The sequence below is a fragment of the Callionymus lyra genome, chromosome 8 (assembly GCF_982586985.1).
Source record: "Callionymus lyra chromosome 8, fCalLyr1.hap1.1, whole genome shotgun sequence".
Taxonomy (NCBI): domain Eukaryota; kingdom Metazoa; phylum Chordata; class Actinopteri; order Syngnathiformes; family Callionymidae; genus Callionymus; species Callionymus lyra.
In genome coordinates this window covers 22,184,795-22,199,760 of record NC_141825.1, presented here as the reverse complement: position 1 = coordinate 22,199,760, position 14,966 = coordinate 22,184,795, and the positions used below count along the sequence as shown (strand labels likewise).

Below are 14,966 nucleotides of genomic sequence, written 5' to 3'. Positions count from 1 at the left end.
ATATAAAATGTGTTCAGCCAACGACCAAAAGTGCAAAAAGGTGTTATTATTTTACAGTAATAAATTACATATTATAAAATAAAAAATACAATAATTAAATTACTTAAATTGTTTAATTAATCAAATGTTTTTGCTTGTGTTAGTTAGTTTGTAGAAAACGTGACTCAAAAATGTGTGAATCGATTTTCATAAAATTCAGGATCTTTTTGATGTGCAAACTTAAAGTGATGTTTTCAGTTCCATCTGGATCACCGTAGGATTTGAAGGTTAAGTCACTGACTTGTACGCGCCAAACCTAGATAACAACTAGCAAAGAAAAACCTTACCATGAAATCTATTCAAAGCATGAGATGAAAGGTTTTCTGATTGCTGATTTGATGGGCTTTAAATAAATAAATACAATATTGCATCTGCGTTGATGTTGATCATTTAATATAAATTGTGATTTTCTGAAGTAAAAAATAATTTGGAAATAACCAAAACAAAATCTAATTTTTTAGATGAAGTCCAGGTCCCAGTGGACAATTTGAACACAGATAAATACACATAAATGTTTTATATGCTATTTTCACAAATGAAAATGATTTAAAAAAAATGACATAAACTTAAAAAAAAAAGACTTCAAAATGCTTTAATTGGGATTTTCTAAAATTTAAAAAAGTAAAAAAAAAAATTTTGAATTTAATTGGATGAAAATGCCAGAAAACCAAAGTTCCAAGTGGAAAATATGTACACCCTGGTCTAGAAAGTCACTTTACACATTACTATTTCTTAGTTACTTATCTACTCACTTACTGACTTACTTACTTACTTACTTACTTACTTACTTACTTACTTACGGACTTCCTTACTTACTTACTGACTTACTGACTTACTGACTTACTTACTGACTGACTGACTGACTGACTGACTTACTGACTTACTTACTTACTTACTTACTTACTTACTTACTTACTTACTTACTTACTTACTTACTTACTTACTTACGGACTTCCTTACTTACGGACTTCCTTACTTACTTACTTACTTACTTACTTACTTACTTACTTACGGACTTCCTTACTTACGGACTTCCTTACTTACTTACTGACTTACTTACTTACTTACTTACTTACTTACTTACTTACTTACTTACTTACGGACTTCCTTACTTACTTACTGACTTACTTACTTACTTACTTACTTACTGACTTACTTACTTACTTACTTACTGACTTACTTACTGACTTCCTTACTTACTGACTTACTTACTTACTTACTTACTTACTGACTTACTTACTGACTTACTTACTGACTTACTTACTGACTTCCTTACTTACTGACTTACTTACTGACTTCCTTAGTTACTGACTTACTTACTTACTTACTGACTTACTTACTGACTTACTTACTTACTTACTGACTTACTTACTGACTTCCTTACTTACTTACTGACTTCCTTACTTACTTACTGACTTACTTACTTACTGACTTACTTACTGACTTCCTTACTTACTTACTGACTTACTGACTTACTGACTTACTGACTTACTTACTTACTTACTGACTTACTTACTGACTTCCTTACTTACTGACTTACTTACTGACTTACTTACTGACTTACTAACTGACTTCCTTACTTACTTACTGACTTACTTACTTACTTACTTACTTACTTACTTACTGACTTACTGACTTACTTACTTACTTACTTACTTACTTACTTACTGACTTCCTTACTTACTGACTTACTAACTGACTTCCTTACTTACTTACTGACTTACTTACTTACTTACTTACTTACTTACTTACTGACTTACTTACTTACTTACTTACTTACTTACTTACTGACTTACTGACTTACTGACTTACTGACTTACTGACTTACTTACTGACTTCCTTACTTACTGACTTACTTACTGACTTACTGACTTACTTACTTACTTACTGACTTACTTACTGACTTCCTTACTTACTTACTGACTTCCTTACTTACTTACTTACTTACTGACTTACTAACTGACTTCCTTACTTACTTACTGACTTACTTACTTACTTACTTACTTACTTACTTACTTACTTACTGACTTACTGACTTACTTACTTACTTACTTACTTACTTACTTACAAACAAGTATGTCGAAATGCAAAATGGGATTTTCCGAAATCTAAGAAATCTGGGAAAAAATAAAATAAATAAAAAACATGAATAAAAAAAGGTAAAAGTCTTGAACCCTTGTGTTGACTCTTGGTCAAAGTGACCCGGAAAATAAACACATTTGTTTCAGGCTGTCCAATCACCTGAGATAACACGAGTTAAAAAATATAACAAATATAATATATACATAAGATAAGAAAACAATTAAAAAAAACTAATAATAATAATAGTAAATGAATAAAGACATTTTTAAAGACAAACATTTCAATTTACAAGTTCTTTTAACTCCTTCTTTCAGTTCGTATATCCTAGAAGAAAAGAACGTGCACGGCACTATACGTGCAGCTTTGTTTACGTGATGCCGGTCTCAGGTGTGTGTGTGTGTGTGTGTGTGTGTTGCAGAAATGTTCAGTGAAGTGTGCACAAGAAAGCCTGTGCATTCCTACACACACACACAGCACGCCACGTACGATAAGTCGGCGTCTGACAAACGCAAGACGCCGTGTGTTAGCACTGAGGGCGACGACGGACTCACTAATGTAATTCCATAAGAGCGACGACACTGACGCCGCCTCTGGCCACACACACACACACACACGTGCACGCACACACACACACAGGTGAGCTTCATGATTTAACACACCTTTGAAAGCCTCATGACTTATTCATAGATCTTTTATAAAAGGAGACATTTCTACAAGTGTGTGAGTCACTACAAACGCACGTGGTGGTCGTGCACGTGTGGACGTGCACGTGTGGACGTGCACGTGTGGACGTGCATGTGTGGACGTGCACGTGTGGATGACATCAGCGGGCAGCAGGCCAGGCAGGATTTCTCTCGGCTCCTCCTGAACCGCCGTGACTAACAAACAAAGTGAAGAGGGAGCAAAACAAGCGACGACAGCTCGCTGACACTTCTGCTCCATTTCCTCGGCCGCCCACTAAACCCCACCGTACAAAAAGCCCTCACTAATATTTCAGAGCAAGTAAGTGGAAGTATTTCATCAAACTCTCTCGACGGAGAAAAAAACAACATGGGCTAAAGCCGAGACAACGTTGTGTAGCGCCGGTCGGCTGTTGTGATCGTAACAAGATTGTGTAGTCAAATTGGATTAGCAACTGTAGGTCCGCCGGGCACGGATGATCAGTGGAGCGTTAAATTAAAAAGAAATAAAAGCACTTTTCTCAATTAGCCGTGGTCTGGTCATTGAGAAGAAAAAAATGTCCTGAAGAAAAAAACAGTTTTCAGGAAGAAAGCTAATGCTAACACATGGCTGCTACGTTCTTTAGAAAATGAAAGGGGGTCATGGTGTGATGTGGGAAGAGAAAGACAGAATTCCAACTTATTTTCTACTCACCCTCTTGTCAACTAAGGGTTGGGATTATTTTCACATTAATCTGTTCCTTTTTAGAGTTATAGACAAAAATGTTTTTTCATTTTAATGTAGCGACTGGAGCTCAGTTGTCTTCTTCTTCGTCCAAAATAATGCAGCAAAAAACATCCAAATACCTCCGTACTGCTCGTCTGTAACGTCCCTCTTGTATTGAAGCCTCAACAGTAGGAATTGGTCTTAAAAATAGTCTATATTTTAAGTTTGTTTTTAGTGGACACTGCAAAGCTAACAGCTTAAATCTTGCCCAATAAAAATAACAGTGTGTTTGCATGAGGAAACACTTCAGAAAGGAAATGAAAGACTGTTAACTTCTGCTACAAACAAGCTTAAAATAAAGAGTTATTTAAGTTTTTTCTGAACAATTCCTTATGTCGAGGTTTCAATACAAGATGGATGTTACAGACGAGCAGTATGGAGGTATTTGGATGTTTATAATTGTCTTTTTTGAAGCAGATGAAGTCGAAGACAACTGAGCTCCAGGCGCTTCATTTAAATAAACAGAAATGTGCCTAAAACTTGTAAAAAAAAGGAACAGATTACTCTTAAATTAATATTTCCAATAGTCGACATGAGGCTGAGTAGAAATTGAAGTGAGGTCCTCAACTCCATGACAGCTGAAGCATCTTAAACATTACATTATTGACAATTTCATGTGACTAAGATAGTATTTAATCATTCATTTCTCACCAATTCTACGTTGAAATGTTATATTTTGTGAAATAGTCGTCAACATCCTCTAGATCTTGGGGAATCAATGACCAAAACATGAGATAATTCTTAATTTAAGGCGTCATAAATCTGTCATCTTTGCCAAACATCACTAAAATATGATGTTTTATCATCAATTTCATGCAAGTTCTTATCTTATGATATTTTGTGGGATATTAGTCTAAATCCTAAAGTGATCTGAAGGACTTTAAAGCAGCGTAAATTCTTCTTTTACACGACTCTTTATGAAGTCGTTACTATTTTTAAATTGTTTTGAAAACAAAATATTTCCAAACATCAGCTTTAAAAATCAGCAGGAGTCGACTTTATCCTCTCGTCCTCAGTCATCTCTCAGGATTTCAATGTTCTTTTAGCTGCAGAGGACTTAAAGGCAGCTGTGGATTGGCTGGAAGTTTAATTGCAACACAAAAAATGAATAACTGCAGTGAATATTTGCATCTTAATGGTAAATAAAATCCATACAGAGCTCTTGAAAATCAATATAGTATTGTTAAAAACTATTATATATACACAAAACCAGATTAAATCACAACTAGACTGACATGTTTTTGTTTAATCCTGGTTTTAGTCAATTAAAGGTTGAGGTTTGTTTATTTTATTGTGGGATCGCTTCAGTTTTAGTTGATTAAAAACCATAAATATTTTTAGTGAAATCCAAATGTAGCTGTGTAATGTGTTATTACACTGACGTGTGCACCACCTACCAAATATTTTAAATGTAATTTTGTTGAGATGTAAATAATTTGCTGATAATTGTGTTGTACAAATGCTTTAAATAAATGAACATATTGTTTGTAAACACAGCTTTGTTTTACAATGTGTGTTTGTATGGCAGTAGCTCAGTAATATTGAATGAATGTCACGTTTTTTTGAAAGGATTGAATTAATTTTCCACTAATTTAATTTAATAATATCTATATTTGAAAGGTTGAATTGTTTTTTATTGGATGATTTCTTGGAAGGTTCCAAAAAAAACCCAATTATTTTCTAATATATTATATATATGAGGTTTTTTGAGGTGTTTAAAACAAGCTAGCAACATTAGCCAAAGCTAACTGTGTCCTCATCATGCATGTTGTGACGATAACAATATTATTGTTTTATCCTGTGGACAACACACTGGTCACATGATCATCATAGATGTTGCATCTCGTCACACACGTTTTATTCCTTCTACTAACAAAACAAACCAAGAGCACACAGAACCGCCAGCACCGAGATGGACGTCCACGCTGACCTCCCACCGCTGGCGAGCAGCAGGGGGCTCGGCTGGCACGCCACAAAAGACCCTCTCCATATTTCATGAGCGACCATAGGAAGAACACACTCACGCACGAGAGAACAATAAAGGTGAATTATTCTAATGACTCTGACGGCTCAACTTGTGGCGTAAACGTGACCAAAGTGACATTCTTTAGAATGACAACATGTCGACACGAGTGGCTCTTTAGCTCTTCAGTTGATCAAATATAAACAGTCATGTGTTACACTGAGTCAATGTAATTACATTTGGTTCCTAAGTCTAGAGTTGTACTTACTAAACAGTACATAACAAGGTCAGGTTTTTTAAATTGTATAAATCATGCTTATAATGACATTATTATTTCCCTTTGTATTGTTAAATCCGAGTTGATGGATGATAATCCTCTGAAAGAGGCTCTTTCAGTTTGTGTCAAGTATTTTTTTAAAGCGCTTCTAGTTAGGTTGAACACATATTTTAAATTCTAAAGAATACATTTGACCAGGCTTCTTAGAGATGTTGAAAAATACTAGTAAAAGTATAGTAAGTATAGTAAAAGTCCCAGAAAGAGGACATGTTTGGGTCAAAGTGGACCTATGGTAACTGGCCATGGAAGTAAATATAAACAGTTGTCTAACCTGTACTACTAGATAATATAATAACGGAAGAGAATTAGTATGTGTAGAGAAACTAGTTTAAGTAAGAGAAGAACTAGTAAAAGTACAGGAGTGGTTGAAACAATAGTTACAAATTAAGGCATGACAGCTGTAGCGTTATTGAAGCAGTTGTTAACCCTTGTGTGATATCAGGGTCAAGGTGACCCGAAGACCTTAAAACAAATGTGTTTGTGGTATCACTGTTGTAATCTCAGGGTCAAGTTGACCCGAAGGCCTTAAAACAAATGTGTTTGTGGTATCACTGTTGTAATCTCAGGGTCAAGTTGACCCGAAGACCTTAAAACAAATGTGTTTGTGGTATCACTGTTGTAATCTCAGGGTCAAGTTGACCCGAAGGCCTTAAAACAAATGTGTTTGTGGTATCACTGTTGTAATCTCAGGGTCAAGTTGACCCGAAGACCTTAAAACAAATGTGTTTGTGGTATCACTGTTGTAATCTCAGGGTCAAGTTGACCCGAAGGCCTTAAAACAAATGTGTTTGTGGTATCACTGTTGTAATCTCAGGGTCAAGGTGACCCGAAGACCTTAAAACAAATGTGTGTGTGGTATCCCTTCCTTGTGTTAGCTCAGGGTGAAGGTGACCCGAATGCCGGATAAACAAATGTTTTTGTGGTATCCCTTGTGTTATCTCGGGGTTAAGGTGACTCGAAGGCCAGAAAACAAATGTGTTTGTGGTATCCCTTGTGTTAGCTCAGGTTGAAGGTGACCCGAAGGCCCGAAAACAAATGTGTTTGTGGCAACACTTGTGTTATCTCAGGGTGAAGGATACCTGTAGGCCCACAAACAAATCTGTTTGTGCTATACCTTGTTTTGCTTCTGGGTCAAGGTGACCTCAAGTCATGAAAACAAATGTGTTTGTGGTATCCCTTGTGTTATCTCCGGGAAGAAATTCATATGCAGGGGTGTAGGTCGTTCACCTTGACCCAGAAACAACATAGGGTTAAAGAGTAAAATGAGCCGTGGTGGTGAGGATAGTAGATACAGTATACCAGGTCAAGAGACTGCATTAGTAGTAGTAGTAGTAGTAGTTATATCAGTAAGAAGTCCTATTAAATGGTTGTGATTGAAAGAATGAGTTTTAGGATTTAACTTCTGCCGTATAAGTACTTTGTTCGCCGGCAAATAAAGATCGATTTAATATCTTCAGAATGGTCGTAAAACACATTGAAGTTATTTTGTCTCGCAGAATTTTGTGACGTGGCAAATTTAAAGTGAAGTGCGATGAAAACCAATGCCATGAAAATTTTTCTTTTATTTAAAACGGAGAAGTACATCTCCCTCTGCACAGACCATGAATATTTCAGTCTCAAGTTTTCTCCACACAAAGCAGCACTCTAAACGCCCACGCCTACATGCACACTTGCACGCACCGTCGGCAAACACACACACAAACAGGTTAGTAGAAGAAGAAAAAAATCAATTTTGTACTTACAGGTCAAAACGCAGGTTTTGTCGCTCCTCAAAAAAATAGTCCACCATGAATTTGCGGACAAAGTCTGGGTTTAAAGTGTTGTCGATGACCTCTGTCCTGCCAAACTGTGAAAAACAAAAAAACATCATGATACTGTTAGTTTAAGAGGTTTAAATTAGTAAAAATTGACACATTTTGACCCAGAAACAAAACAAGAGATACCAAAAATACATTTGTTTTCGGGCCTTTGTGTCACTTTGACCGCTTAGATAAAACAAGGGATAAAACAGGCATCCAAACTCAACTAGCTTTAGGGCCACCAGAGGAAGATTGTTGTTCAGTTTCTTTCTGCTGTTTTTCTCTGCATGTATTTCATCTTAAACTATCTTAAATGTAATGTTTTTTGCATGATTTTATTTAGATGATTTTTGTCAATTAAAACAAAAATTGGTTGGAGTTAATCTTTTTTATATGTATTTGGCAAAAAGTGCTTTTATGTGATTTTCTTTAAAGATATTTAAATTACAATAAAAAATTAAATAATTATAGCATCTTAAGCCAGATTTTATATGTTTCTCTGTATTATTTCTGCATGAAGGCCCCTCACAACAGCCATTGTATAAAATGTGGCCCCTGAGGAAATTTAAGTGCCAACCACTGATCAAAATTATACAATCAAATGACTTTTTTTTTATCAATGTGCACTGCATTATTTATTAGCTATTTAACCCTTGTTAACACGTGTTATCGCAGGGTCAAGGTGACCCGAAGGCCCAAAAACAACTATGTTGACCCTGAGATAACACAAGGGTTACATGTTTTTATTCCTCAACCATACGTCAAACATGGAGTCCCTTTCTTCACCCTGCACTATATAATAGAATATAACTTGATGAATAACATTTCCAGAGTAAAATGCAGTGTCAAACTGAAATGCTTGAAAATATTTTAGTATTATTCAAAGTTAAAATGATGGCATTAAGGAGAAAGACTGATGTGAAAACTGTTAAATAATTGTGAAGAAGAAAAAAAGGAAGAAGGGGAAGGAGAAAAGAGAGAAGAAGAAAAATAAAGTAGTAGAATGAGTAGTAGTAGTAGTAGTAGTAGAGGTACTAGTAGAAGTAGAAGTCGTAGAAGTAGACGTAGAAGTAGTGGTAGAGATAGTAGTAGAGGTAGCAGTAGTTGAAGTAGTATAATAATGGTAGTAGAAGTAGTAGCAGAATAGTGGTAGTAGTCAAAGTATTGGAATGAGTAGTCGTAGTAATAGAAGAAGTAGAAGTCGTAGAAGAGGTAGCACCAGTCAAAGTAGTAGCATAATGGTAGTAGAGGTAGTAGTAGAATAATGGTAGTAGAAGTAGTAGCAGAATAGTGGTAGTAGTCGAAATAGTAGAATGAGTAGTTGTAGTAGTAGTAGAAGTAGAAGTAGTAGTATAGGTCGTAGTAGTCAAAGTAGTAGAATAATGGTAGTAGAAGTAGTAGCAGAATAGTGGTAGTAGTCAAAGTAGTGGAATGAGTAGTCGTAGTAGTAGAAGAAGTAGAAGTAGTAGAAGAGGTAGTAGTAGTCAAAGTAGTAGAATAATGGTAGTAGAGGTAGTAATGTCAAAGTAGTAGAATAATGGTAGTACAGGTAGTAGTGTCAAAGTAGTAGAATAATGGTAGTAGAAGTAGTAGTAGAGGTAGTAGTAGAATAATGGTAGTAGAAGTAGTAGTAGAGGTAGTAGTAGAATAATGGTAGTAGAAGAAGTAGCAGAATAGCGGTAGTAGTCGAATTAGTAGAATGAGTAGTTGTAGTAGTAGTATAAGTAGTAGTATAGGTAGTAGTAGTCAAAGTAGTAGAATAATGGTAGTAGAAGTAGTAGTAGAATAGTGGTAGTAGTCGAAGTAGTATAATACTTGTAGTAGAAGTAGTTGTAGAGGTAGTAGTAGAATAATGGTTGTAAAAGTAGTAGCAGAATAGTTGTGGTAGTAGAATGAGTAGTAAGCTTTTAGGTATAAACTGCCTTTTTTAAACTGTAATTCCCCAAAACCTTAACCCACAACTTACCTCTCTCCACTCCCTGTTGGCTATTCCTTGCGTGTACAGCACACAAACTGTGACAGGAAAAACAGAGAAAAGATGGGGGGGGAGAGAGAAAAGATGGGGGAGAGAGAGAAAAGATGGGGGAGAGAGAGAAAAGATGGGGGAGAGAGAAAAGATGGGGGAGAGAGAAAAGATGGGGGAGGGGAGAGAGAGAAAAACAAAAGCTTGATTAAAGAATCTTTAATGCTGAGGAGAGAGTTGACACTGTGTTGCTTCTCTGGTCCCATCAAGGTAGAAAACGCCATCATGAAATGTCACAATTCTTCCCGGTGGTGATGATGCTCCTGACATGGGGGTTTGTGTGGGTGGTTGAGGATAGGAGTCAGGATTGGGGGGTGGGGGGGGGAGAAGGGGGTTAACAGTGGAAAGCCCTTCTTTCCTGACTTTGGATGGTGTCTGTCTGAGTGAGTCTTGGAGTGTTTTTCAACGACAGGACCAGGAGACGGCAGCGAGGCAATCAGCTGGCACAAAAATGACATTTCATTTGCATTCTCGCAGCTGCCTCTGCGCTCGCACACACATCCCTCATGATAACCACTCGCCGTTTTGAAAGCCCCCCTGAGCCCCGAGACACTTGGAAATCACTTTTGCCAACATGTTTTTGAGCCGTAATTAGAAACTAAGAAAAAGTGAACCATCGGACGACGACGTTCGTATGTAGCGCTGGAGCAGCATTCATTATCATGATGTCGCTTATAGATTAGCAAGGGTTTGTTGGATCTTAATGGGGTTGTTTTTGTCAGAATGGTTCGCTTCACTCGCCTCGTCTCGCGTCGATATGGAAAAAAACTAGATTGTAATAGAATCAATGAAAACCATATTGTTGAATAACTACAGTAGTTTCCAGACTATGAACTGCTACTTTAATTTCTCGTGCTCTGAACCCTTCGGATTATAAAATGTCGCAATTTTTAAAGAATGGATTAAGGCCAGAAGGGAGCCTTGAAGCCAAGAGACCCAGACAGGCAGTTGGTAAGAGTAAGATGATAGTTTTCCGGGACATGAAGTTGCGGTAATGAACCAAAAGATCGATGCTAACCCGGCTAAAGAAAGGAAACCATAATGTGATTTATTGATTTTTAAAAGTTCATTCGGTCATCATGATTTATGTAAGTTATAGATTTGAAGAAGGAAATAGAGATTGTTGGGTAAACTTGGTATTGCATTTACAGAAGAATATGCAGTGTAAATACTGAACGTGTAAACGTAAATGCTTAAAAGTATTTTATTAGTATATTAAAGTAAAAATGAGTGTAACAAGTTTCCGAAGAAGAAAAAGAAGAAAGAAATGAGTAGAATTTGTAGTAGAAGTAGAAGTAGTAGTAGAGGTTGAAGTAAAATTAGTAGTAGTAGTAGGATAATAGTAGTAAAAGTGTTAGAATCGAAGTAGTAGAACGAGTAGTAGTAGAAGTAGTAGTAGTAGTAGTAATAGTAGTAGTAGTGGTAGTAGTAGTAGTAGAATTAGTATTAATAGTTGTAGTAGAAAAATAGTAGTCGACCTAGTAGAATGAGTAGTAGTAGTAGTAGAAGTTGTAGTAGAAATCAAAGTAGTAGTGGTAGTAGTAGGAGAATCGTAGTAAAAATGTGAGTAGAATAATGGGTAGTCGAAGTAGTAGAATGAGCAGTAGTAGAAGTAGTACTAGCAGTAGTAATAATAGTAGTAGAAGTAGTAGTAGTCGAAGTAGTAGAATGAGTAGTAGTAGTAGTAGGAGAAGTAGTAAAAGTGGTAGTAGAAGAAATAGTCGATGTAGTAGAATGACTAGTAGTACCGGTAGTCGTAGAAGTAGTAGTAATAGTGGTCGTAGAAGAATAAGTAGTAGTAGTAGTATAAGAAGTAGAAGTAGAAGTAGAAGTAGAAGTAGAAGTATTAGTAGAAGTAGTAGTGGAAGTAGTAGTGGAAGTAGAAGTAGTTGAAGAAGTAGTAGAAGGAGTAGTAGTAGTAGTAGTAATAGAGATGGCAGCGTAACGACTAAACATTTCAGAACTAACAAAAGAAGCTTAAAATTCACATTATTTATCAAATCGTTTTACTGCCGTGTTACTAGCACTATAACGACAAAGCATTTATTTTGTATGTTTCTGTTCATAGACCAGTGCAGGCTCTATATGTATCACATTTCTATTTTCTATTCATTGTGATCTTTAATCTGGAAATTACATTAATTATGTCCGTTGTAATTTGACGGCCGTGATTGACGTACATTTGCCGGCTCGCTAACAAGTTTATATTGCACTTCATGGTATAAGTGGTCGTTACGGCATCAGAATCAGCAGAAGGTGGCAGCAGAAGGAGGGGGGGGGAGGGGGGTGAACCATGAATTTAAGTGAGTGTAAATGTATTCCTTCCAGAACACGTTAAGTTGTATGTGTATGGCTTCATTAACGGTTGGATCTCGGGGGGGAAATGTGAGAATGTGAGAGTGTCAAAGATGGTGTTTACTGTATAGTGTTGTACTGATCTGTCTTCCTCGAGTTGATGGCTACATTAAAACTCAATTATTATGAATAGTATCGTTGGATGAACCTTTTGTTCGACGGTCCTATTGCAGCAACATCATTGGATGAGCACATTTTAAATTACCGTAAGTTGTTTTTCCTGTTCAGCTCATGCCTCAAACGCAACACCTGCTGAGAAAAGTGGCAAAATACTCTCCATTTGGGACTCTTTTTGTTTTAAAATGTTTTGCCTTTTCTTTGATCGTATCACATCAACTGACTACTCTTACCTATACTACTTTGCGTACCTGGAATGACACCTATGGGTCAATACAAATATATTGAATCAAAATTGCAGGAGTGACATTTTTGGATAAGATTTAAAACATTTTTGTAAATTTTTATGCTTTTACGTGTCTTGCCTTTTTCATTGGAAGACATTACGCAATCATAAACTATAATATAAAACTTAACGTTTTGAAAAATAGAAGGACAACGCTCAACGGTAATAGAACTGCAGTCTCTGTTTTAATAAGTCGTTTCTCAACCATGTTCTGCAACAAAAACTTGAGGTTTAATAGAAACTAACAAAATAAACTTATTAGAAATGACGTCTTTTAAAATCCCAATGAAAGAAAGATAATCTTTTGGCTTTAAAAAACACTTTTGGTGTTTCAAAATAAGACATTAAAGGTCCTGCAAATATCGATCCGGCGATATATCTTTTTTTTTTTTCAAGGTAAATGGCAGCACTGTATTTTCTTTTTGACCTTTAAATCATATCTTGTTTTTTTGTAGACCAGAGGATACTGTCGGCTCCAGCAGATTTGAAAGTCGATGTTTGGACATATTTTGGTTTCAAAACAAATGAAAGCAGTTACAACTTCGTCAAGAGTCACGATTAAAGAAGCATTTTGGATAAAATGTCAATCGTTTTTTCAAGTCTATCTATGTTTTAACAAGGAGCGTTTAAATTGCTTCGCCAATATATATCGCAGTATTTTCCAGGGGTGGTTGGCTTTAAATCATTATTTTTAACATAGTTCATTCATCTCTTTTTTCAGTTTAATAAAGTGTATTTTAAATAATATATATATCGATTTTTTTCATTTACAACTGTCACAGTAAAATTTTCATGTAATTTGTTCATCTTTGTGTATCAAATAAACTTCCAGTTACTAGATGGCAGCAATCATTACTTCCTCCCCAGCTATGCAAGATGACTGAGGACAAGAGGATACAGTCGACTCCAGCAGCTTTTAAAGCTGATGTTTGAACATATTTTGGTTTCAAAACAAATGAAAGCAGTTACAACTTCGTCAAGAGTCATAATTAAAGAAGCATTTTGGATAAAATGTCAATAGTTTTTTCAAGTCTATCTATGTTTTAACAAGGAGCGTTTAAAAAATATTGCTTCGCCAATATATATCGCAGTATTTTCCAGGGGTGGTTGGCTTTAAATCATTATTTTTAACATAGTTCATTCATCTCTTTTTTTCAGTTTAATAAAGTGTATTTTAAATAATATATATATCGATTTTTTTCATTTACAACTGTCACAGTAAAATTTTCATGTAATTTGTTCATCTTTGTGTAGCAAATAAACTCCCAGTTGCTAGATGGCAGCAATCATTACTTCCTCCCCAGCTATGCAAGATGACTGAGGACAAGAGGATACAGTCGACTCCAGCAGATTTTAAAGCTGATGTTTGGACATATTTTGGTTTCAAAACAAATAAAAGCAGTTTCCACTTCATCAAGAGTACGACTCTACCGTCGTACTTGTATCATGTCGCTAGATTCTTGCGATATAACTTTGGGTCCCGACCCACGACTTAAAATCCACTGATATCCGTAATTTGAAAGTATATTATGAGTAAAAAAGGACTTTTATCTTTATAAATATTTATTATTTTTTGGAGCAACGTTAATGTTATTATGTGTTGTATTGTTGTTGTGTTATTTTCAAAAGATTTTCATTCTCTTGGATAAAATCCAACCTTGTTTTATCCACTTTGGATGGACACACGAGGCAAAAGTGCATTAACTCGCGTGGCGGCGTATGTTGTGCAGCGAGCTGGGGCTCAGCTGGTTGAACATGGAGTTATCCTTTTATCTTGCCGTGATGCGTCGCATGACACATGCTCTCCACATCATTGTGCTGGGAAATAGGAAAAAAAAACTCAACTGCCAATCACTTGAAAGGCAATACGAAGCACGTGCCGTTTCTATAGTTGGAGTCGACGAGGACGTATGTATCTGGAACGTCTGTCGTATGACTCGTGTCGGCGCCATCTACGCCTGATCAAAGGCGGACACACAACACAGTGAGAGCGAGGCATGGATGCGTGCACAAACAAAAACAGCGGATTGTTGTCCAGCTTTATAAACTAATATGAATGTATGTGAAGATGCCCGAGGCTGTGAATATGTGTGCTTTTCTGTGTGTGTGTGTGTGTGTGTGTGTGTGTCTGCTGAGGCGCTCTAATGCTGTGTGACTGGGGCCAGTGCTGTCAGCACAGCAGAGACATGGACGCAGCACAAGTGCCTCCTTGTATAAGCGTTGTGGGGGGGGGGGGGAGGTTGGGATGCTCATCCTCTTCTTCTCCCAATGTCTGACACATTAAGGTACATCCCATGATTCTGGGACCCTCATGAGTTCACACACACACAGGCTTTAAAAAAAACGAAAAAAAACCTGTGGGTCCGCCGGGAAAGACGTGAAGGGAGAACCTGTAAATGAGGAGCGCTGACGGTGTCATGAACGATCACTTGCGGGACACAATGGTGAGAGAATGAAAAGAGGCTTGAACGTCTCATCATGTCTCCGAGAAAGTATTTTCTTCCCTTCATGTTTATTTT

At 36.5% G+C, this 14,966-nt stretch overlaps 1 protein-coding gene across 1 annotated transcript in view; it reads right to left on the bottom strand.

The window, feature by feature from the left end:
- The window catches only part of LOC148074016 (copine-8-like), a 79,002-nt gene that overhangs the window by 42,617 nt on the left and 21,419 nt on the right, over nucleotides 1-14,966 (bottom strand). The window contains exons 3-4 of the mRNA XM_087797351.1: nucleotides 9,633-9,679; nucleotides 7,610-7,713 (exon numbers count right to left, since the gene is read on the bottom strand). Of these exons, the coding sequence (XP_087653477.1) occupies nucleotides 7,610-7,713; nucleotides 9,633-9,679 (151 nt within the window). The remainder of the gene's footprint in view (nucleotides 1-7,609; nucleotides 7,714-9,632; nucleotides 9,680-14,966) is intronic.